We start from the raw sequence: 25,090 nt of genomic DNA, 5'->3' as shown, positions 1-25,090 counted from the left end.
GTTCTGAATGGATCAGAATATAGGCAGTCATTCTGGTATGCTAAAAACATCAATAGACAAATATGGGAAATGCTTTCTTTTAGACAAATACGGAAATGCTTTATTTTTCAGCATGTTACACAGATGTACTGTTTCCATTAGTAGGGGGCCTGTGCCAGTAATAGGGAACCTCTGCGACCAGTAGGCATTTAGGCTGAGTGACAGTGAACTACGGTGCTCTCTGAAACAAACCAAAAAGGTATGCTACTGCTGACAAAGCTTTACACTATAGTTTGTTTTGTCACTGGTAGTAACTTGTCCCTTGCCTTGCCAATGGGGAGTTTTGCCCTTACATAGCAGCTCCTCCACTGACACGAGAACTGGTTCTTTCCGCTAAAGTGGACAAGCGTGTGGGACTGGAGAGACTGTAGAAGCCATACCTTGGCACTCGCCGTAATAACCTGTATTAAGTTTCCAGAACCTCTTCCTAAAATTTCCCACATCGCTGGCCCCAGCATGCGCAACCCAAGACTTTCCAGGCTCGGCACGGTGCAGCTGACACAACCCCACCTGCCCAGTACATTACTTCATTCTCTCAACCGCCACAGCTTCAGGCGTTCCTGACGGCGGAACACGCTGCTTCCGCAGCCGCCTTCGCACCCAGGGCAGGGCGCGACACGGCAGCGGCGGCCCCCGCTCTTCGGTTACACCGAGGGATCTTTGACCCTCGTGACGGCAACCACCTCCCGCTTCCCTGCCGACCCTCGCTGCCGCCCGCGGTTACCGAGCGCGGACAAGCCAGCTGCGCGCCCTTCGGCGACGCCGTTCTTTCGGTCGCTCCTCCGACCCGGCTCGGGGCGGGCAGCCCCCTCCAGCCGGAGCGACCCGGGCGCCGAGCGCTGCCGCCTGCCGGCCCCCCCGGGGGCGCCGCCGGGCTCCGGCCCCCGCCGCCGGGCCCAGCGCGGCAGCGCCGCCACAACCGCACCTCCCGCCGCGGCTCCGGGCCGCCCTGCCCCGGCGCACCGGGCGCCCGCCCCGCGCCGCTCCCGAGGCGCGCCGGCCGGCTTGGGCGGCGACGGCAGCCGCTCGGCGGGGAGACCGGCCGGCAGCCGCGGGCGCCTCTTGTCCGTGCGCCGGCGAAGACCACCAGCCGGCCCGGGGGCGGTGTCGGGTGCCGCGGTCCGCGGGCGAGCCGCGGCACCGCCGCTTGTTTACGAGCGGGCGGAGGGGCGGCCCGGGACAGCGCTCCGCCGCCGCTGCCCTCAGAGCGGGGCGGCAGGCGCTAGGGGCAGCGGCGCAGCCCCCGCCGAGCGGGCCAGTCGCGGCTCCGTACCCGCGGGGCACCTGGGCGCGATCGGGGGCCCGGCTGCGGGGAGCGGGCGGCTCTCCCCCCGCCGTGGCGCAGGGGCTGAGAGGGCGTTAAAGCGCTCCCCGTCCCGGATGCCCGCGCCCCTCGGGGCGGGGGGGGGGAGGCAGGCGGAGGAAGAGGAGGAGGCTCCCGCCGCCGCGGCCCCGTTCGCGGCTCCCCGCCGACGTCGCCCTGCTGTGGCTGCGCCCTTCGCGGAGCCCGGGCCCTCTCTCTCCCTCCCCACCCCCGGTGTCCCCCGAGCTTGCCGCCGGCCCGGCCCCGGGGTCTGGCGGCGGCGCCGCCGCGGCCTCGCTCCGCTCCAGCTCCGCACTCGGAGCCCCAGGCGGGGGAGGGGAGGGGCGGAGGGAAGGCGGCGGCAGCGGCGGCCGCTGTGGGGCCCAGGCTGCTGCTCGCCTCCGCTGCGTCTCTCCCCAGCCCCAGGATCTAGGGCTGCGGGGGCGGGGGGGACGGGAGGAGGAGGAGGGGGCGCGGCCAACCTGCGCGGCACCCAATGAGGAGGCGCGAGCAGGCAGCCGGGGCGGGGTGAAGCCTATCACCGCCCAATGGGGGAAGGGCAGAGGGCGCACTCGGAGCGGGGCGAGTCGCAGGCAGGAGGCGAGTCGGGACTCGGGCAGCGAGCGGGGCAGAGCCAGCTGCTGCTGCCGCCGCCGCCGCCGCCGCCGCCTCACCCGGGGGCTCGCTCGCAGCCGCTCGCGCGCGGGTCGCCGCCCCGCCGGCGTGGACGGTGCTGTGGGACCGGGAGCCGGCGGGTGAGGGACGAAGGGACTGAGGGACGCCGCTTCCCGGAGGGGGCAGCGGGCGGAGCCGCCGCCGCCCGGAGGAGAAGTTTGGCTGAAGCGGCCGCCGCCGCGAGAGGAAACTTTCCTCGGGGGGCCGGAGGCGGGGGCGGCGGGAAGGAGCCGCGGCACGCTCGGGTCCGCCGCCCGGCGAGGGGGCTTCCGAGAGGCTCCCCCCCGGCCCAGGCCGGGCTGCGGCGGCCGGGATGTACCTGGCAGCGGTCTCGGCGGGGAGGAGACGCCCGGGCGGAGACGGCGGCTGGCACCTGGCGGCGGCGGGGTGGCTGTTGCTGCTGGCCCTGCTGCTGGGCGAGTCGGGGACGCGGGCTCTCGTCTGCTTACCCTGCGACGAATCCAAATGCGAAGAACCTAAGAGTTGCCCCGGTAGCATCGTACTGGGCATCTGCGGTTGCTGTTTCATGTGCGCTCGGCAACGGAACGAGAGCTGCGGGGGAGTCTACGGGCTGCACGGAGCTTGCGACCGGGGGTTGCGCTGTGTCATCCGACCGCCGCTTAACGGAGACTCCATCACCGAGTACGAAGTGGGCGTCTGCGAAGGTGAGAGGCGGCGGGACATCATCCCTCCATCCCCCGGGCTGGGGGTACCCGCTGGGCGGCGGGGGGGGGGGGGGGAGGGGGGGGGGAAGGAGGGCGCCCTCCTTCCCCCCGCCGCCGCCCGCCTGTCCCATCCGCGAGGGTGTCTTTTAACCCTCCCTGCTTAAAAAAACCCACCCTATTTAAAAGTTTCACCCTTAATTTTCTGGGCCGAAACTTCCAGGCTCTTCCACTTCTCGTTTTCCATAGCGCTTCGCCGGTTTGCCAATAGCTTATAGCGACTACTGATGCCCGACTAAAATCCTGCGATAAAAGGGCTTGGGAAGGGGTTTTGGCAGATGGGAGATCGGCGGAGGTCAGTCGTGCACGCGTGGTGCCTGTTCCGGATTCCCCTTCTCTGTAAGGAAACACAAAGGCTGATCATCTGTTGTAAAGTTTTCCTTCCTGTTCCTGTCACTTAATATCTCCCCGCCTGTCCTACTCGGTGTAGGATGATAAGGGATGTCTCTAACCCTGCTGGAGCATCGAGGGGGAGGGAGAAGTCCCCACGGCAGGACTCCTCTCAAAGTCACTTTGCTTCCTGCCGGCTGCTTGTGAGGTGATGAATTGGTACGAAATGCAAGAGGAGTTCACCCCCCACCTCCCCCACCTTCCAATTTTGCGTCTATCAGAGTCCCTGAGATTTATTTTTTACGTATAATAATTTAACAAAAGGCCAAAGGCAAGTTTTTAGTCTCTTTTCGACTTGTACCTCCAGCTCCCTTTTCCCCCAAGTTGAGGGAAAACATGGCGCTGTAAAGAGATTACAAATAACCAGTAGTTTGGGATATGTATAAATGTATGTGAGACTCGGAGCGGGAGCTTCGACAATTCTGGAAAAGGAGAGGGAGCCGGTCTCCTCTCGGCGGGTAGAGGGCAGTAGAAAGTCCGGAGAGCTGGTGAGGCAGCATCTGTCCAAAAAAACTTGCATTTAAAATGATGCACTGTTTTGAGAGAGCTAAACCCGGTCACTTTCAGTGGGCAGCTGATCTTTGTCCCGGCGCTCGTTATTAGTTTAAGACTCTGTTTGCATCCCAAACAAATAAATCGCAAACCAGAGCGGAGCCAGGCAGTGTGTCCCGCCTGTGCTGTAACCAGTGCCATCAGCCTGTGCAGTTGTTGCTTGGGTAGGACGAACTCCAGGGTTAAAAGCTTTGTTGTTAAACAGTTAAAAATGTCCCTGAAGTACTTTGAAGACTTTGGTTGAGACCATGTTGCTGAATATGTACATTGCTGTAGTCTCTCTCTATTACCATTGTTTTTAATACGTATTGGAAAAGTTTTCTTAAATAGAAAAGTACCAGCAAAGAGGGAATAGGTACTTTAAAAACCTACCTGGTTTTGCATGAGTTTCTCTCTTTGCATGTTTTCAAGTAAAAGCTTGGCTTAAACAGCTTTCGTGTCGTGTGTTGCCCACCCCCCCCCCCCCCCCCCCCCGCCCTTGGTTAAAGGAACTAGAAGCATGCAGTCATTAAATGCCTTAATGTTTCAACTCCCTTGCTGTATCACAGAGTACGGATGTCTCTGGCAGTTTAGGAGTATTTCATTCCTTTGAAGTGATGCAATCTGTATGTTGCTGTAGTTCAACTCGTAACACGTCCCATCTACTGTTGAAAATAGTATGAAGCATTTGTTGGCAAGATTGCATTTCAATTAGTGTTGTGGTTAGGAGCTAGTTCCAGCTGTCCCTATAAGAATAGTCAGGGAGATAAGTTATCTGTTTAATTTTCATTCTCGTAAATGAAAAGCAACTGAGCTGCACCGTCAGCCTAATAAACAGCCCTGGAATACCTATTACTGAATTGTCAGGAAACTGCCTCATTCTAAGCAACAGAAGTAATGTGATGTTCTTCATGGTGTGTGTTGTGTGTGAAGGGTGGCAGCAAGGAAAAAAGGGGACTTAGTATACTACCTCCAGTCACAAAATGAGGTTGATTAGCTCTATTTTTTTTGATCATGGTGACCTAAACAATTGTGCAGTTTACAGGCACACATGCAACAGGCTAGGCTGGTGATGCCTGATGTGTGAGTAGCCATGCCTTTATCCGGTAACAGAATAAAGGCTGCTATTTTTTTCTACCCTGTCTACTCGGAGTGCAAACCCTTTCCTACCCCAGTTCAGGGAGGAGGAAATGGAAGTGATTTACAGAACTGTGTGACTAGAAATTGATGTTTTTACTCTCCTTCCTGTCTCTAGCCTTTTCTTTCACTGCAATTTTTAACACTGAAATGACCCCTACTGGCTACAGTTATAAGCATTATTTTTTTTATCATTTTTGAAGCTTCAGCAGTGTCTTGTCTCAGAGTATCAACATTTACTAGGCTACAGAAAACTTCAAGTGCTGGAATTGCAGCAGGTAAAAATACTTGTCTGTTAACTTCGTTTTAGTATTTAACGCACTTGGCATAAGTGAACTCTGTAACACCTGATGGAGAAGTCTCCGTAGCATCTGTCACTGGTAGCCTCTCTTTCTGAAACTAGAAATGGAGTAGTCTTTGTTAAGCCAGTGTTTATTAATGAAATCTGTTGCTGATTCTGGGTTCTTTTCTTTATCCTTTTAAAACCTGAGGGAAGTCCTTGTTCACCTCACCACCTTAACTATCCACATCTTTATGCAGTTCAAAGGCTTAATTTGTGGCACTGTCCTGAAGTATGTAAATACCCTTCCTGAATGTAGTTGTATTATTGGTAAAGAATAATTCTGAGGGCAGCTTCCCCTGGTGTAGGTGGCTGCCCTTTCCGATGGGCAATCTTGAGAGACTTTGCACACCTCCAGCTTCTGCTGGCTTTACAGGGGTGCTGCTGGATTGGTTTGATGAGGTGTCAAGAGCCTACAGCCCCTTCCAAACACTCTTAGCATTGAGAAGTTTTGAGCTTAAAGCAGGGACTGCCCTTGGTCTCTGCCTTTGAAGGTAGACCTAGAGCCACCTCCTAACTAGGCTGGAGTTCTCTAGAAACGTGTTAGTCTTGGCTTCTGCAGCAGTCCAGCTGGGCAGGATTCCTGCTTTCCAGGGAATCGGAAAGCCTTGGAAAAGCTCTGCCAAAGAAGTTTGGTTACTCTGTGAAGGCATTACTTGTGATGACTCTCTTCTTTTCTCAGTTTCAACACTACCCCAATTCCTGGTGCTTTTAGATAGAGGCCTTGATTGCTTTGCTAAACTCTTCTAAGGCATTAACTAGCATATAAAATAACACTGAAAATGAGCTGAAATTACTTTTAACTGTGTAATAGAAACAATTTTTTTTGTGATATATTTGAAATCCATTGTTAACAAAAGTGCTAGTCTCACTGTGTTCTTCAGTTCCTTTTAGAATATACTTCCATATGAATTGGCATCTAGGTAGCCATTGAAAGAAAGTATTTCTGCTCTGGTAGCTGACCAGTAACATGTAGTACTTTGTTTTGGGTTTTTTTGGGGGAGTGGGGAATACAGTTATTGCTGTATTCTTTTTTGCCTACTGCAGGTAATTTAAGACTTGCCTCGAATACTTGAGGCTTGTCTGCCTAATGCATAGCTTCTGAACTGGGGTTCCCTTGGGACCAGGAGAAAGCTGCTGTAGCAGATTTTAGGCAAGTGTCAGGAAGTATGCAGGTTAATCCTCTAGGATGATGGTAGAAGCTTGCCCTACTGTGGCTAGTCCCAGTCTCTTCTGCTGAACTGCATCTTTTTGGGAGCTTGGAGCATTATTGTCTGTCTCCTTGTTGGGACAAGCAGGGAGAGCTTTTGGTGTTCTCTCCACCCCCACCCCCCCCTTAAGCCTACTGTGTACTAATTTGCCTCTCCTGGAAACATAATAGAGTATGATATGTAAGGGCATAGTATATTGTATGTAACCAAAGTGTAGTGAAACTGGAGCTGATGAGAAGAAATGAAACTTTGAAAACCTAGCCTTTTTCAAAATTGGGAGGAGGAGAGCTAAGCTGTTTTTGTTTGAGCATCAGTTTACATGTATGGTAATGGAGTTCTCTTCTGCTTTTCTGAAGTAAGAACAACTTGCTTACAGACTTGCTAGTATTTTTACCAGAAGTAGTGCTGCTGCTTATAACTTCTGTAGCTAGTACCTGTGGAAGAACCTTGTTTTTGTTCTCAGTCCCATGCACTGTATCTGATGGGTCAGTGGACCCAAAGCCTGGAACATGAAGCTTTGTCTCCAGATAGACTTCTGTACAACATGCTTGGCTTCTTCTCTGTGATGCAGTCCAGACCCCTAAAGATCAGGTAGTATTTTGCTTTGAGTGAGAGTTACCGAAGTTCAAGTAATTTAGAAGTCACATGTGGGTGACCTGCTTGTTTATATCTGTTTGACTGGAACAGTGTTGCCCAGATTTCTTAACTGTTTGTTTGTTTTCTTATTCTTTTATGTAGTGAATGGCTGGAGAAATGTCCAAATAGTTCTGATGTCCATGTGTGTACAGCGAACTTCCTGCACCAACACCAAGTGTTAGAACTGATGGTCTATTTGGGGACTTAATCGGTATTAAGTGGTGGACCAAATGATTGTTGGCATGAAGATAGGCAAAATACTTGGTTCAAAGGCTATCAGTAATCCAGACTATCAGGGGAGGAAAAAATGGAAAACTTATTCATGGCGTCAAAAAAAATTATCACAGAAATTACTGAATTTGTACAACTGGAAGGAGAAGCAGTTCTTTGGCAAATGTTCAGCTTCTGATATGCTAGTCTTGACCATAGTTAACAGTCCCCTTCCCCTACCCTGCAGAAAACACTTACTAGGCACGCAGTGACTTCTTATGCACAGGTTGGATAATTTATAAGCTATTTCTACTCTTGTGTCGATGCTGAAATCTTAACATCGGTAAGAACATGTAACTTTGATTGTGGTATGGAATTTGAATTAGATCAGGTGCTTATTTGACTTGGAAATGGTTTCCTCTCTGTTTCTGGGCATCATGTTTCGATTTTAGAAATCACTTGGTTCCAATATTTGAACAAAAACAAAATGGAAAAATCCAACAGATATGAGGAGGGATACGGATGCAGGAATTGGTAGGTTTTTGCTGTTGTGATCAGCACAGTTAGTTTAAAACTGGAAATCTCACCATGGATAGGCTGAATGACTAAATCTCTTAACTTCTGTTAAAAGGAATACTTCGTTTTGTGGGTTTTTTTTTTAAACCATTTGATCTCACATGACTGTGCAAGCATCCTCTGCAGATGTAGACTTTTTCCCATAGAAAATGGCTATTTCATCAGGTTCCCCAAAATCATGCTGCTTATAAAGTGGTGGGCTTTGTGGTTGTTTTTTTTTATTTTTTTTAAACTACCTTCAAACATGTCAGATAGTAACTTCTGCAGCCCTAGGAATGTTTGCAGTTTTAAGTACCCTCTGGCTGATTCAAGAATACTTGCATAATTTAACTTCTTGCATAGTACTTAGTCAACCAAAATGTCATTTGACTGACGGGCATATTATGCAATAATTAATCCATTAATACGGTTCAAAAATGCCTTCCTCTTCCCCTCCTTCTTTGCATCCCCCTCAAGGATTCTTCATCTCAATGAGTAAAGTTTCTAGCATCTTGCAGGCAGGACCCAATGTTTCTCTGTTTTAATGGACTAAATACGTTGTAGAAGTGACCTATTAAATGTCTCTTGTGACTTGTAAACTGCTTTCATTTGAGAATGCATTTGATCCACAAGGAGTGTAAACTTGGAAGTGGTGAATTCAGGGTTTTGCCTGAGTCTTAACGTGACAACAGTTGTGTAGTCTGACAAAACTGTGTTTTAACTCTGCTTTTTGGTATGTATGCATGCAATTTGGAAAATGACTGATACTGACATAGAAAGCTTAGGTATACGGAGAAACTTACCAATATAAACTAAGACGGGAATATAACTTCGTATAAAGGTTATCTAGATTAAATTCCACAGAAGCATACAGATTAAAAAATGGTCCCTGAGGGAGCTCTAGTCTAAACAGACTAGTTTGACCATGTTTGGGGGAAGTAAGCCCTTAGTAACGTATTGAGATGAAGGGAAGCAGTTCGCACCTTTACCAGAGGCAATATTCAATCCCCAGCAGCTTTCACTGGGTATACTGGGTACTTAACTTCAGCATCTGCAAATCATGTTAACACCTTGTGGGGCATTAGTGTGCAAGTCTTTCAGTAAGAAAACAAGCAGGAGAGCATAGGGTTGTGGGCGGGGGGAAAAGCACTAGCTCACAGGCATGCACCGATTCCCCTCTTCTTACTCATTTCCAAAATTTAAGCCTTATATAGCCAGCTACCTTGGTACTGATAGGCTTCAGGTGGTTTTTGTTTGTTTGGTTGGGTTTTTTGTTGTGTGTTTTTTGTGTTTTTTTTTTTTTTAAATTAGCGAAAAGTCTAGCAAGTGTGACGTTTCTGAATCTGAAAGTGCCCATTCTGTTGGGTCACTTATCCTTCAAACAAACTTTAGTGTTTTGCTACAGCTATGTTATGCTCTGTTCAGGGTTATTTCAGAAAGGCTGATTGTATGCACGTGGAGGTGGTTCTTCCCCTCATTGATGGGCTGTTGATAAAAAACTGGGGTCGTACTGATAATAGTATTACATGTGCTAACATAAAATGTGCTGCCTTGATAATAGAAACACTCAAGTTGATGTCTGTCTCTGTTGGCTTTTTTCGTTTTTTTTTTTTTTTTAAACCTTTGATGCTAATTCTAAATCTAGGGTATGTAGAGTTTTTTGTGTAGTCTTCTGTGACTAAGAAATTGGGTGTAATTCCTCTGAAACATTCTGCAGTTTTGGTGTTCAGTGACTCTGCGTTAATGACCCCGGGGGGGGGAAAGTGGCAAAAGGTTTAGGATGTCAGGTTTCTTCTAATAATGTGGACTGTTCTTGGTGTAGGTTGCTTTACTCATAGCCCTGTTCCAGAATTTGTCTTGGGCAAAACTTTTCCTACTCCTGTCAGCTTTGCCTCTGCTGAGCAGCTTAAGCAAGCTGCCAGCCAGCTGCTTGTTTGCAGCAAGGCTGATGTGTGCTGCTGTATGTGCAGGCTTCTGAAGTGTGTGGGTGCAGAGTGCAGCTTGGGGGGGGAGGGGGAATAAATGGAGTTTTAGCCTCCTTTGGAAAATGGGTACGAAGGTTTGGCCCTTTCCTAAGGCTTTAGCAATTATTTTTTTTTAAAGAGTTTTCTAGAGCTAGAGGAAAAATCTGCTAGGACAGCTGAAACGCTGCTGTCCATGCTCATTCTTATCAGGGGAGTACTGGCAGAGGCTCTGTCTGACCAATTAAACCCTGGGACACTGTGTAGTATTTTCAGTCAACTATTTACAAACAAGATGTGGTCCTGGTCATAAGATTAAAGTAACTTGCAAGTTTTTTTTCCAGGTGCTTAAATGTCTAGGGGTCAGACTTCAGAACTAATTATCATTTCAGACCATCTTTGGGGCAGAAGGCTATTGGAAATACCGTTCAGTCTTGTTGGGGGCAACCCTAATAGCAAAAGTCTTAAAATACAAACAAAAGCCAAACAAAACACCCACCCCCCCACCCCCCAAAGCCAATTAAAAAAAAGGGGGGGGGGATGATGACTATGTGGAGAACTGAAATATTGCAGACAGTGTGGGTAAGGGAAAACTTTAAGCTTGAAATAGTTGTCTAAATCACATGCTTCGCTTACTGCTTCCATTTATCTCCTTGCTTTCCTCACAGCTTCTGTGGAGTTTCTGATAATCGAGTGGAAAGCTGGTTTGTTTAAATACTTTCTGCATTCCTTAGTATGAAATAACTGCCTTGAGATGCATGCAGAGCTGCTGCAGTGAAAATCTTTCTGGCAATACTGGGGATTTGATCACCTGAGATACATGCTCTAGTTTGAATAAGATAAAGCAGGCAGTCAAATTCTAGACAAGCCTTACATGCATAATGTTCCTGAGGTATCTAAATGTTGTGGTACAGTTTTGCTTTCTAGCTTCGACTAGAAATTTTATCAGGAGGCTGCAAAGCACTTTTGTACTGATGTGCATTCCACATGAAGATTTGATCTTGGAAAGTGGACCCTTCCAAAAGGTGGAAAAACTGCTTTATCATGAAACTCTCAGCTGTGTGTTTTACCAGAGAAGTTTCTGCCGGATCTGGTCCCCAATTCATGAATTTACTGAAGGAGTAAGTTTTGAGAGGGAAGAGGATTGCAGCCAGTGCATAAGCTCAAACTCACTTAAAGGCTAGCCTTCCCTTCTGCTGCTTTTCAAGGTCTGGGGCTGGGTTTCAAGCATTCTTTAGTGGTGATTAGTCATTTCTATTGTTCAGCTCCTCCAAAACATGAATTTCCTTTCCTTCGTTCTTTTTTCCTGTTCAAAGAGAAGCCAAAGCCTACTGGCAAGAAGTATTTCCTTTTTTTTATTTTAGAAAGTCTCTAGAATCCTTTCAGAGTCTCATACCATCTTAATGAATACCACTGATTTGAAAATGCTGTTCTGTATACCAGTGTGCTGGAGTGGTGGGGCTCTGACCTTGGGTCTGGTTTGATGGAGAAGCTTCTGAAAGGTTCCCACCTTCCCAGAGGGCAGTACCAGTCCCAGTAAGGATCACTTCTGTGTCACTGTGAAACCCATTCTCTCTCCTCCTTCAAATGCAGGATTTAAAAGGATGCAAGAGTCTGTAAGATGTGACTTGGGCTGTTTCACTTTCAGATCAGCAATGTATTGGATGGTGTCTTTGCTCTTTCAGCATCCTGAGAACCTGCCTGTCACACTTTAAAAAGGCAGAAATGGCTGAGTAACATGCTGCAGATAAATGTAAATTATGGGAGTTCACTTTATTCACTCCAGTTATGTTTACCCCCCCCACACACCCCTGAACTGTAATTTAAGTTTATTGTGGGTGCAATGCTTGAATATTAATTTTCAACAGTGGTACATCAGTGACCATAACAGTGTGTTGCTTGTAGGTTTGAGGTGATGCATTAACTTTATAAACAGTGAAGGAGAACAGTATATTGTTTTCCAAACAATAGGTGATATTCATTAAATGTCCAGAAAGGAGGAGAAGGGTTGGGGCACAAAAGAGAAAATTCTGTGGCAGGCAGAAGAAATTGAGAACTTCAAGGGAGGGAAAGCAAAATATTTAAGCAACAGAGAAGGAGTCTCTGAAAAGATCTTTCCTGGTACTTTTAAGTTGCACCTGTTTTGAGATGATCCTTTGCATATGGGGACAATAAATACAACTATAGTGAGCTACTGTGAACTTTAAAAATAAGGCTCCAAGTTAGTTTCTCATAGCTGGATGCTTTCCTGGAAACACAAGCAGCTCTTCAGGTGAAGAAGACACAAATGCTTGCTTCAATCATGAACGTTATGCCTCACATGCTGCTGTGGTGCTGTGTTGTGAGTGCTGGTATGTAGGATTTAGCACAGAAGTAGTGATGGAATGCTGCTTACCAGAGACATATTTCTCAGTCTGTTTCCCAGACTGGACCTGTTGTTTAAGGACCTCTTGTTCAACTTGTTAATGCCTTAATCCTCTTCCCTACTTTAGATGCATGCTATGACAGGCCTTGGGAGTTCAGCAACCCAGAGCAGCACTTGAATTGTTAGCAAGCTGAAATGCTTGCTTTGCAGAAAGCAAGTGATTATATGAGTGACGGAAGAAAATGAAAAAAAGTTTTGAATTAAGATGATGCCTCCCCGCCCATCGTTTCCTTATGGTATGAAAGCACACTTAGAAGAATTAAAAAAGTATTACATCCAAGACTTAATTTTTGTCTGAGTAAATGCAGAACTACTTTATTGTCTGAAAAGGGAACTTGCCTGAATGAGTTGGAGAGAGTGGGGGACTGCACGTGGATAGAAATGATTTGAAAGAGTGACTTTCAAGCTATAGTTATCGGCCTGCTGGGAGCATTTGAACAGCCTCTAGACGTGTGCAAAAGGTAGTTCAGTGGCTATGTAACAACTGTCCAGTGCAACTTGGGACTGCTAAAAAGAATAGGTCTTCCCTTCTTTTTGCCCCTACCTGATCATGCCAGTACAATGAGATGGTGGAAATTGCAGCTAAACTAAGGTCAGTTTGGATGAAAACTAACAATTTACTTTGGCTGCCCTTCAGCTGGATTGTTTCTAAAAACTTAAGAATGTTAAACACCTACTTGATTTTTGTATTTTTAAGTGTCCTAGAAGTTAGCTAGTGGATAGGATGTGCGTACTGAGGTTTAAGAGGCTCTTAGATTCTTACATTTGGGTTTTGTCAACCTTGCTTGCAGAGGAGTAAAGCATTCACAAATGATTGTATCTCAATTTCTTCCTTCATACCATCTAGATTTTTGAGAGGTACACGTGAAAGAGCAGTGTCCTGAAAAGGAAGCCATAGAGGAGGTCAAACGGAGAATGCAGGAAAATATTTGTGCTACAGTCTGGAATTGTTCATGAACTGTCCTAGGTCTCCAAATTACTGGTGTGTAAAACTTAGTTTTTTGGAATAGTCCGCAGGACATGATGATTTTGGGAATAATAGAGGCTAGGTTATATGTTTCACAGAGCCTAGACTTTGTTCAAGACATGTTTCCATTATTAGCTGAAATATTGCTGACCTCTAAAGGAACAAGCATGCTGTACTGGGCCACCATTTATCTGTATCAAGCAGAGTACTAGATGCCTTTGCATCAAGTAATTAAAGCGAGACCCTGGATTCATCCCTTTAGCTCGTGCAAGTGCTTTCATGTGGTTGTACCTTTCATTCCAAGGAATTTTGCCTATACCGATGTGACTTCTGAGAGTTACTCTTAAGTGGTAAATGAATAAGTATTCATTTAACAGGACCGCTAACTTCTGTTCATAAAAGGACAAAATCAGCTAGGAAAATGAGTCTTAAGTCTGCATGAGAGATCATGCTAGACTTGGCACTGATTTACTAAACTAGAATAAGCTTTTTTTCTTGTTACGTGCTTGCTCCTTCATTGATAGAAATCTTGTTTCTAAATGAAATTGTGTGAAAAGCAGTCTGGTAAAAGATGCCCAGGCTAAACTGGATTTGCATTCTTCCTGTCTGAATGGGGCTTTTTTGTATTTCCTCTAAGTAATGAAAAATACCTTGTTTCAAGATTCAGCACGTTAGATGTATAGTCTGCAAGTATTACTGAGGGATTTATCTTCTCTTCCATCCTCTTAACGGCTACCAAGCTAATTTTTGAGGCGTGTGGCCCTGAAGACTTGAGTGTATGGGGCCACGCGGTTCCTGTGTACCTCCTTTTCTGTTCCCATCTGAAAAGCTGCGAGAGGCGGCAGGTGAGAGATCAAACACTAATCTGTCCTGGAAATCGGATAATGTTGTATGTAGTGCCACAGCGTGTGGTACGTCTGCATCGAGGCGTTTTGCCGTGAGAAAAGGATGGCTCTGCTTTCCGTGCCAGTTGGGCCCCACCTTACGTGGGGCGAGCGGCTCTTGTGTAACGGGGATCCTGCTGATCCTGTCAGCCTTGAAAAGACGTACTGCTGAAATACAACAGGGCAAAACCGCACAAATGCTCCAGAGCAGTGCGCTGGAAAAGCAAAAGTCTGCGTGCCCTCCCTGCCTGCACCGGGCTGCCTTGTGGGCCCCGCCGGGGCCGGGGGGGCTCCTGGCTCAGACACCCTGCTGGGGAGGAGAGCCTGCGCCTCAGAAACGAGGAGCAATTCAAACCCTTTTCTTCAGACCGTTAAATGGACCGGTCCGGATGAAGCTGTGGTCCCTGCGGTTACAGAAGTTGAAACACCAAGTCTTGGAGCATAGCTGTAGCCTCTTTTGTTCTTGTCATTACGTGGATTACTGCTGTGATTTGTAAAATACAAATTGTCCAGGCTGTATTCCGGCTTCTCAAAAACAGGATGTATTATTGTTCTCCAAATTCTCATGATTTTTTTTTTTTCCCTCCCTCTGCATGCATGGCCTCCTCACAATTAAAGTGTCCCAAGCATTACTGAAGCAGCATCTTCTCTTGAAAAATTTTTAATAGCTTCTCTTTAGGAACTTCTGTGTTTCCTTTGACTTTTATTGATACAGCTGCTGTATGGGATGATAGGTTAACTTTAACTGGGGGGGGAAGACAAATTACTTCCTGGGGTTAATGACTACTCTTCCTTTGCTATTTTTATGGAGTAGAAGAGCCATGAGGTTCCCATGGAGGTTCCCTTCTTCATGTCTAAAATCGACTTAGTTGTTTATTCAGTGCTTTTTGTCAGCAGGTTACTTTGCCAACTTGTAACAGAAGGCAAGCAGTTGGTTGTACAGGGAGGAACAACATACCTGCGAGAATCTGCTGTGATGCTTTCTGTAGGTCGTGTACAATATTTAAGTGGTAAACAGCTTTCTAGGTGTTAGTTGTTTTTTCCCGAAAACAGCAGGTTAGTGAATATTCTGCATGTTTCTGTGGGTGGACAGTACTCGCATGTCGATGTCAGTATGTGTGTGTGTATATACTGTTATCTACTATCAGCTTTTAAACTTCTTTTAAGTGTCAGGCTACTGAATGACAAACAGTTTGTATTTGGCTGTGGCCGCCCATACTGGAGGACAGCTTCTGATAACCCCAAAGACAACAACAAACCCTACCCTTCATAGCTGGAAGATGTCTTAACTTTTTTGAAGTGTTTCTTGGCAGGATCTGTATTGGAAACTTTGCTTGTTGATAGTGTATAAGATTGCTAGAAGGCACAATGTGAATATAAGGATGTAAAGAAGTGGAATATAAGGATGTAAAGATTGAAAATAGGTATTTGTTCCTTTTGTCATTACTAGAAGTTAGTGGACTACTTGGTGTGACTATTTTGTAGTACTTGTTTTGGTAGACAGACAAGGCTGGAAAATGATCTGGCGCTCTATAGCAAAGAATACCTAATGCCTAGTTTATTTTGCATAAAAAGCATGTATCTTGCTTAAACTTGTGCCTTGGTGGGATGTCGCTGTATATGCACTTGACCTAAGGAAGCTGAGACTTTGTAGGACTGGTAATCTTGGTGGAACTCTGGATCGACTGGATTTATTGCTTCCTGGAAAAAAAAAAAAAAAATTCTTGCTGCATGTAGCCTTCTAAAAGGAAAATGGTCAGTTGTACAGTGGGAACATCGGTTACACACATTTGATGGGACTGATTCAAAAGGAGCAGAATTATTTGAGCAGAGAGACTTGTTCCAGCCCAACTATCCCCCTGCCCTTGACAGCAAGGAGCGTGATGTGCTTGAGCGATTGTCCTAGAGCATGGATGGTAATCCAGGGGTGCTGGAAAACTCGGAAAACTCACTTTTGGTCATATTACAGAATCAGAGGCCTGGCATTTTGCAGTATTTTTTTATTAAAAAGTTATCTCTGTGGAGTGAATTCTATGTGATGTATTTTTTAATCGGGTTTAAAAAATGCTCTCCTTCTAACTCAATTTTGACTTCTGTAACAGCTGCAGATTCTGTCCCAACATTCTCACTTCCATGATAAATATAACTTCAAGTATCTGGGAAAGTTATTTCAGTTAGAATAGCACTCATTTGTACTGCAGCTATGCATTTCTGCAAGACGTCATAGTTTTTCATACAGATGGAAGTAAACAATGCCAGTAGCTGTAGCAAAATGGGCAATAGAACAGCTGCAAAACATGGTATTTGGCAAATCCCACAGTTTAGATTAATCCATTATTTTTTTAAATTTGTTATCTTCTGTTTAGCACTGAGTTGAACTTGAAGTAAATCGCACCAAACTCCAAAGCAGCTGAATTTACAAACTGCAGCCAAAATCCAATAGTGAGCGAGTTTGTTTGTTTATTTTAGATGAAAACTGGGATGATGATCAGCTTCTTGGATTTGAACCGTGCAATGAAAACCTTATAACAGGTTGTAACATAATCAGCGGGAAATGCGAATGTGACACCATTCGGACCTGTAATAATCCATTTGAATTTCCAAGCCGGGATACTTGCCTGTCGGCCTTAAAAAGGATTGAAGGTAAGCACTTGTCTTCAGTAATTCAGAGTTAGTAATTTTTCTGTGCATTTGATGAAAAGCTAGGGCCTAGTTTAATATGTTTCAGGATGACTTGGGTAGTTTCAGATACCTGTGGTCTTGTGCTTTTCAGAAGAGAGTTGTACATTTTAAAGGAAGACAGCACTTCAGTAAGCTAGGCCTGCCAAATGCATAGGTTTAAGAATGGAAGAAACTAATACTTTGTGTGTTACGATGTTTGCAGATTTTGAGACTAAACCAATTCTGTTCATAGTTCATGGTACCTACCTTCACATATCTTTAGCTGTAAAGCAGTGTGGAAAACTCTCTTTAGATGTATTGATGTGACTGAACTGTGAATAAACACAGTGCATTTTAATAGCAAAGGCATAGAAAAAGTAGTTGTTGATAATACTTTTTTCTTACATGAATGCATGAATCACTATTTTCTTTAGGTTTACATTACTTCAATGCTTGTATTTTTCAGTTTCTGTGTTCCTTTGATTAGACTTGCATTAGGCCACATATGTTTATGCTTCCGCACACATACATGATGGATATTTTTGTTTGGGGTTTTCTTGTTTGCTTATGGCTGAACTGGAAATGAGTTGGCTCAAGTGTATCCAGTTGGAATTAAATTCCCATAGTGTATTTCTAGAATTGTTTTGAACAGCTATCAAAGGCTTGATCTAGGGCTCTTTCTATGATGCTGTAATTACTGTTTATTATCTAAGGTATCCAGGAACATGCACAAGTTGATTAGTGGAGTGAACCTGCTTAATTAGTCTACTTTAAACCAATGTTTAAAGTCATATTACAAGGTTACTAACCATATTTAAAGTTACTATGTTTAAGTTAAGGAAGTGTGATGTGATGTCATCTGTTGTACTTGTTTTGTGATAAGAAAACTGTTTTCAAGCTATAGACTTGAAACAAGGAGATCTTGTGGAAAAAAAATGTAGCTGGCAGAAATGTTCGTTGACGTTGGTCATGATGTTGGTCACTAAAGGCATACAAGTGCTTTGTGTGCATTTTTTTGTGGTGTTTTAGCTCTAGGAAGAGGAGAGGCACAACCTTTGTTGGATTCTTGTTTGTTGCTGTAGTAGTGGGCAGTAGCATATATGGGTTCTTAAGTAACCTTACTCACCACTTCCTTTTTTACTTGTGAATCTATGACTAAGTCTGCAGTAGTTTAGCAGGACTCTATTGGCATGACAATTAATCATGTGTTTAACTTGCTAAGAAAATCTGCTGTGGGATGCCTTTTTTTTTTTTTTTTGGCTCGGAAGAAATGGACTTAGTTTGTGGAATGGTATAGCTAAAGCAGGTTGATTCTCTGAGTAGCTTTCCTTCAGTAACCTCTTGTTTCAGCTAAATTCCTGTTTTAAAAAGAATAGCATTTTAAACTTAGCCATGAGGTAACAATATTCTACATATAAAGTATTTGGTATGACAGTGATGGTGCAGTTGTTTTTCAGAGGAGTAATTTTCTTTTTTGTTTATTTGTTTTCTTGGTTTTATTTCTTTTTTTGGGGAGTGGGGAGGGTGTTATTCCAAGGCCTCACACTATAGGGTGCGAGTAGAAGAGTTTAGGACCTGCTGGTTTTTTAATCCTTGACAGACAGGAAGGATAGTTGATGCAAGTGATGAAACAACAATGGTATCCTTAAATACCAGAAATCTGGCAGTTATAACTTGAGTGTTGTAACAGTCCAGCCTTTACTCATAAGAATGTGAATTTGCATTTGCATCCTCAGACTATCCAACCCTACTGCTGAGGAATGTTTGAAATTAAATCCATCCATATTTCTTACTAGAAGGACAGAAGTCATAGCATAACTTTGATTTGTCTGCATTTGACAGCTGTAGTCAGTCAAATCTGCCTACTGTGTTTTGCACTGTAAATGTTTATTCCCTCTTGCTCTAACTAGGACTGGGAATTGAATGCTAACTGCTTATGGAGGTTATTTCTTTAAATACATTACTTCTTGTTTTGGTAATTAAAATGCATGCTTCATCATGTACCTAAGCTAATGGAAAAGAAGAATAACTTTTTTTCACCTTGCACTTGACCCATCCCTGTTTGGTAAGCAAGCAAAGTCTCTTAGGTAGAACAGGATAGCCACTTTGGTGTGTCTGACCCAGTATTTGCTGTTTGAGTATTTCAGGCTTTCAAAGTTCATAGTCTGAAAGTTGAATTCATCCATTCGGAAAATCCACCTGAAACACAACTTAGGTAGCATGCAAACCAGAGGGCTCTTTCAGCATGTTAAAATAGAGAAATATTTCAGTTTCTTGAAGGCAAGCTAAGTCTTTAACTGTAGTGTCATGTAAAAAGGGGTGATTCATAAGATCTGTTAAATATGTCTAAGATTTTACTGAAATCCAAATTACTGATGTATAATTCACTCTTTTGGCTTGTCTGTTAAAGATAATGGCAGGAAGATTTGAAACTAATAATTTAAATCCTGAAATACTTTAATAGAACCTGCTACCGTGGAAAGTGGGACCAAGACAGGGTAGTCTAAGTTCCCTCTCCTCACCATACTTGATATGGATAATTAATACACAGTGTGATTAAAAAGACTTAAGTTGAGCATCTGATTGATGGATATACTATAATAGGAGTTTCTGAAGAAAACTTAAAAGAAAAGTGTCATCTAAGCAGCTACTTCCATGTGTTTTCTACTTTGAAGATACTTATTAAGCAATTGAGAATGTTTTGTGTTGTTCAGTGATGTGTCACTTTGCAGGGTTTTTGATATTCATTATAAGTTTGTGTATTATTCACATGTTGATGAACTTCCATAACACAGCTGAGGCAAGGGAAGATGCTTAACCCCATCCTGCTGAGGAGAAAATGGGTCAGGTAGCTTTCATTCTAATTATGGAGGTAATTGGGAGGGTCCTATCAAGTGAACTTTTTTTTTGTAGTAATATTATTAAAAGCACAGCTGAAATAGATTTATAACTTTACAGAATATTTGACAAATTGGAACCTAGAAAATTAGTATACAATGGCATCTAGAGAAATTCTGGCTCAAACAATTTCATTAAAGTTGCATAGCTATGACAAGTTATTTTGGGCTGTATAATTCGTTTAACCGAGGACCTGTCTTAGTTTCCTGAGTAGTGGAGGCAAGGCTATTATAGAGGCCAGTGGTGCTAGACCAGTGTGGTTTGCTTGTTCTGATTAAAATGAGTTCTGTGCATTTTCTGTCTTCTTTGTCTCTCTATTTTTTTGTTTTCTTTCTTGTTGGATTTTTTGTTGTTACCTTGAAAGAAGAAGGAAGGGTGCAGTTAGGTTCCCCCAACCATTCTAAGTATACATAGGTCCATGCACAGGAGATGCTGGTGCTAATGGCATAGCGTTAGCTGTAGTTGCCAGCTCAATCAACCTGTACAGCTCACTGAAAGCTATCTTTGCCTGCAGACATGGAATCTGTTCCATAAATACAATCTGGCAAATAATAAGCGGTGAGCCAAAATCTGCAGTCCCATTTCCAGATATGAATGTGTATGTGCTAAGGGGTTAGGGCTTTCGCATGGTTTCTTGTGTCTTTTTGTGCTTGCACCTTCCCTTTCAAGTCATCTTCCTTTTTTTTTTTTTTCTTCTAGTTTGTCTTATACTCAAGTTTTTCAGGTTGTGTGTGGTCTTCCCTTCTGGGCTTGGTATCAGTTCTAGCTTGCTTACTCAGCTAACCCAAAGTTTTCTTGTTAGCTTCGTATAGGATCTTTCTTTCCCTATTGGCTTGTGTCTGCCTGCCTTCCTGGGCTCTTCATATTTTCTTTTACCTTTCCCTTTCCCTGCCTCCTTTCCTTGCTTTCTTTGCCTACCTATTTCATCCTGTTTGTACCCCAGTTCGCTTAAACAAGCCACATAAGGCAAATAAGACAATTTTATCTGTCCTTCCGTCCCAAAAATCAGGCTGCATGGGTTTAATATCATGTTGCTTAGATATTGTTGACAAGGCCCAAAAGCCATGTTCTTTATTTTGTCTCCCAAAGTCATGCTCTGCCCTCAGCTGGGGAAGCCTGTAATAGGGAGCATCTGTTTTAGTCTCTAATGTATGTAACTTCTGTAGGGGTGCTGATGTCTGTTTGCAAGAAAGTACGGAGAGGTTAATGGGGGGGGGTCTCAATAATACAGGTACTGAAGGCAGTTGTCGTCCTCACCCTCTGCCCTTGTTTTCCTGGGAAACCGTAGGATTAGATACATTGGAAAGGGTTGGTTTTGTCATGGAACTTGATAGCTAACTTCTAATCTTTGTGTAGACATACTGCAAGCATCCAAAGACTTGTTACTTGAATGGAGTACCATACAGCATTGTCCTGGTTTTGGCTGGAATTGAGTTAGTTTTCTTCCTAGTAGCTGGTACAGTGCTATGTTTTGGATTTAGTATGAGAATAAAGCTCATTTATGGCCTTAGAGGTCTCACAACTCCATTACCAGGCTTAAAGTATCTGCTTCTCTACATGGACTGTCAGTGACTTTTCATATAGAAGATTGGTATAGAGGTCACAAACCATCCTACTGCGAGGAAATGCACACATTTGGGGCTAGAAAGAAACTGTCTGGAAAAGCTATCGCATACCTAAATAATAATAGATTCCTGTGTTGGTGTTTCTTGTTGTTGTTTAAAATGTTTTGCTTTTGGTTATTGTCTTGATGAGTGCCTGCTCTGATATGGTTCAGGAAATCCTGTGTTCTTGAGCTTGGAAAGCTGGCTTCTATTCAGGAGGCTGCTAATGATGACAGCTTGGTTGAACTTGGGCTGCTGGAGTGGACTGTGGAAAATAAGGCCAGAGGGTGAAAAGTGATGAGATGCCATCTGTCTGCTGAGCCACAGTAAGAGGCAGAAGTCTAATAAGCTGCATCTATACGTTCTTGCAGTCATGATCTGCTAAGAATTAGGTGCAGATGGTACAGAAGAGTCAGTTCTTCAGACTTTGTGTGAGATGCTGAGGATTGGGGGTGAGAGAAGTGAAAGAAAGTAATTCATCAGGATGCATTTGTAGGGCATTGGTAGGTAGCAGCACTCAAAACTTGTTGTGTAGTGCCAGTCCCATTATCTCAGTCTTGCCTAGCATGTATGAAGAATCACTGGGAGGTGGTATCTGGTGTGACCCAACCTCAGTAGTTTCAAAGACTGTATTCCAGTTCTGGGATCTTCTTCTTTCTCTCCCTCTGTGCTAGCCTGGCAGCAGTTCAGATAGCCCAGCAAAGCTTTAAAGAACAGGAACCCAAAGATGTTCTGCTCTTCCTCCTCCTCCTCCACAAGAGCAGGTCAGGATCTGTGGGCAGGTGGCATGCCTTGCTGCCTTCCCCCTTCAGAGGTAGTGGCAGGCCTTTGGAATGATAACTCTCTCCTGAAAATATGTTCCCTGCTAGAACAGCTATCTCCTCTTCCCTCTGGGAAGGGAGGGGGAAGTCCTGGGTCAGAAGCATCCAGTCTTTCACTAGGTGGGCTGTACTTCAGGTTGGGATTTACTAAAAACTTCAGTCTGCAGATTCTCTCAAAGGTAAGAAACTTCCTGGTACTAGCTTGCTTCTCAGAAGTAATTTGGTAGCAGTGTTTGTTTTGATAATACCAGGTACTGGTGTGACACCAAGAACACCCAAGGTGTTCTCGAGTACCACAGAGAGCGTAAGTGCCGCCAGCCATAGCAAAGGCAGTGCTTCTGTGTGTCTCGAGTTCTCCCAGTGCACACCTGAGCTCTAGGAGGAGAAACCAATCGACTTTCTTTATCGGTTCATATTCTACCAAAAGTATAAGTATTTTCCATGTCAAAGTTAAGCCCAGTCTTTATTCAGAATATAGGTGAAGGATAAAATTTGTACCTTTTTTGATGAAAGATGGGATTAGTGCTTTAGGTAAATAAACACCCTTCACTTGCATCTCTGCATGTAAAACCTGCTGCTGCTACCAAGTTATTGAAACTGTTATTTGAAAAGTTGCTTCTTGGTTACCTGGCTTGTACCTTTCTGCACTATTCACTGCTGTCCTTCATAAGTGAAAGGAAAAGGCCTTTTAAGTCGCTGGTATCTATTAAACTGGCTTATTGCAACATACTCCTTGCATTCCATTATTTTTTACATGTAACTGAATAACTTTATGCTGGCAAATGTTGCAATACCTGTTAGACCAGTCCTGGAATAACAAATATGAGAAGGTAATTTTATTCTGAATGCTTGTTTGGTTGGTTTTAGGTCTAATTTTGTGTTGAACTTCACTTGTGTGGTCCTAATGGCTGTGGCTACATTGAAAAACTAGAACAGAATAAATCCAGCTTTATGCTGAATTATCAAGCAAGGAGAGGAGCGAAATACTTTCAAATGTGCTTAATCTGATACACTTTCCACTCCTCTCGCGTAACAATTAACATATGTTTTTGCTCAAATAACAGAACTTTGAAGGTTGGCATGTATTTGCAATAAGGAATGTGACTGTGGCAAAGGTCCAGATTTTACCCTTGAACATGCTTGTGGGAGCCAAGTAAATATATTTGAAAGCAAGTAAATGTATTTGAAAGCAAAATTTCACATGAAGCAGAGAGGAAAATGGCAGTGTAGCTTTCAGGCTTTGTTTCTGAAAGCATAGATAGAGAAAGAAAAACTGTTTGATGTGGAAATAGTACAGATTAGGAATACTGATGTAAACTTGAATACAAAGAAATCTTCCAAAATCCAAAAGGGAAGAGAACTTGCTCATTAATTGATGAGAGGGTTTTGTGACAGTGGCACATCTGCCAGTGCAGTAGCCTTCACAGCATAACAGAGCAGTGTTAAATTTGCAGGACTTGTCACTTTTCTGACTCTAGCTCCTCACAGTACTGTTCCCTGATCAAGGAAGTATGATCTTTTTTCTAATGTATTGGCTCTTTTAACATGTCCTATTTTTAAGATGAGTTGTCACACAGAGAACATCTGTGCCATGAAATTTCAAGCTGACAGTAAGAAAACCTAGCAGAAGTTTCAGAAAGATATCAAAAGAGAAAACTGACTTTCATATTTTTGTATTGATGTGGCTGGACACCTAATTTTAGGCTTAATTAGATTATGAATAATGCTACTTGTATTAATGGGGGGAAAAAACTGCATTGCAGAAACTGTTAGGAGGGAAGATTGAAGGAAGAACCCAAAACTGAGCAGCTGGTCAGAAAACTAGAAGTGTTAGCATTACAGAAATTACTTCAATTATAACTAATACTGTACCTTTACACTTTGATTTTTTTTTTCCTTGCCATTTTATGTAAACGTGGTGTTTTTACTGTGTAGTAACTGAACTTAACTGTCTTTCTGTGCTACACTTGCTCATGTGAGCTGCTGTGCAGATGCCACTCTTGCCTTTTCTTCTTACATCCAAATCCCTTGGGTGTGTAATGCTTATGGAGAGGGTACTGGATCTTCAATTTGTGACACTTCAGTTTCCTTCAAACTTGCAGTTTCTGAGATTGCTGTGGACAGAAGTGTAACGTTAACTGTAGGCTGTGGGATAGGACTGTGTGGCAAATACATCCTACAAAGCTAGCAATAAGATGTGGATGGTCAAAGCGTGGTTGATCCTAGACACAAAGGAGCATTCTTCTTGCCTTTTTCTGTTTTAAATGCTTTCCTGCATTCATCTGAAACTGAATACAAGATAACTTACTGTATCTGGAGCCTCTGTAAGAGGAGGAGAAGAACAGGACATGTATCTTACAACTGGTAAGATCTTGGTTTTGATAAGTTCAGTGCCTTTCAGATGTTATTTTCCATGTTGGCAAGTAGGCTGTGCAGAAGTATGGCCACTTTAACTGTAGTGGCAAGTTACAGGTTTTAATAAATGCTTGACCCTAACTTCTGTTAAAACTGGGGAAGAGGGAGAAAATGGAGCGGGTGACTTTTAGCAGAATGCTTCCAGATGAAGTGTTGATTTTAAGGATCAAAAGTTATCTACTTGTGACAGAAGAGACCTGAGCAAAGATCTCAAATTGAATGGTGTGTAAACATTAAGATTAATGTTGCATACTAGCAGGAAGCTGTATTCCTGTGGCACTTGCTGTGCTGGGTCACAGGTCTTGTTTTGACAGGGCAAGTCTTGTTTGGATATATGCAGCATTGATGTTGACAGAGATAACTCAGTGTTGAGTGAATGTATCCAGTGATAGTAGTATCAGTGATTTACTGGTCAATATGACAACTTTAATACAATAGTTGTGTTTCTAAAAATAATGAGGAAAAATTTATTGGAGAAGAAAGGTTTGGGTTTTTTTTTGGCTGGTTGTTTTTTTGTTTGATCACCTCTGGTAGACTTCACAGTTGTCTCTTTAAAAGAATGATGTACCATCGTTTTGTAATTCTGAGTGGTTGTATAGCATGGTGACAAACTATTTTAGCTCTTTGTCTCCAAATTTAGACCTTGAATGATTTTGTGAAGTTTTGTTGTTGTTGGTTTTTTTTCTAAATAGAACACTATGGAGC

The 25,090-nt window shown here is 43.9% G+C and overlaps 1 protein-coding gene across 3 annotated transcripts in view; it reads left to right on the top strand.

Moving 5' to 3' along the window:
- Window positions 1–2,006: 2,006 nt before the first annotated feature.
- The window catches only part of CRIM1 (cysteine rich transmembrane BMP regulator 1), a 203,475-nt gene continuing 180,391 nt past the window's right edge, over window positions 2,007–25,090 (top strand). For all 3 annotated transcript variants that reach the window (XM_049831052.1, XM_049831051.1, XM_049831050.1), the window contains exons 1-2: window positions 2,007–2,682; window positions 16,456–16,629. In XM_049831052.1, coding sequence (XP_049687009.1) covers window positions 2,331–2,682; window positions 16,456–16,629 — 526 coding nt within the window. In that variant the 5' untranslated portion in view covers window positions 2,007–2,330. The remainder of the gene's footprint in view (window positions 2,683–16,455; window positions 16,630–25,090) is intronic.

The sequence above is a fragment of the Accipiter gentilis genome, chromosome 28 (assembly GCF_929443795.1).
Source record: "Accipiter gentilis chromosome 28, bAccGen1.1, whole genome shotgun sequence".
Lineage (NCBI taxonomy): Eukaryota > Metazoa > Chordata > Aves > Accipitriformes > Accipitridae > Astur > Astur gentilis.
This window is presented reverse-complemented; position numbering and strand designations above follow the sequence as displayed.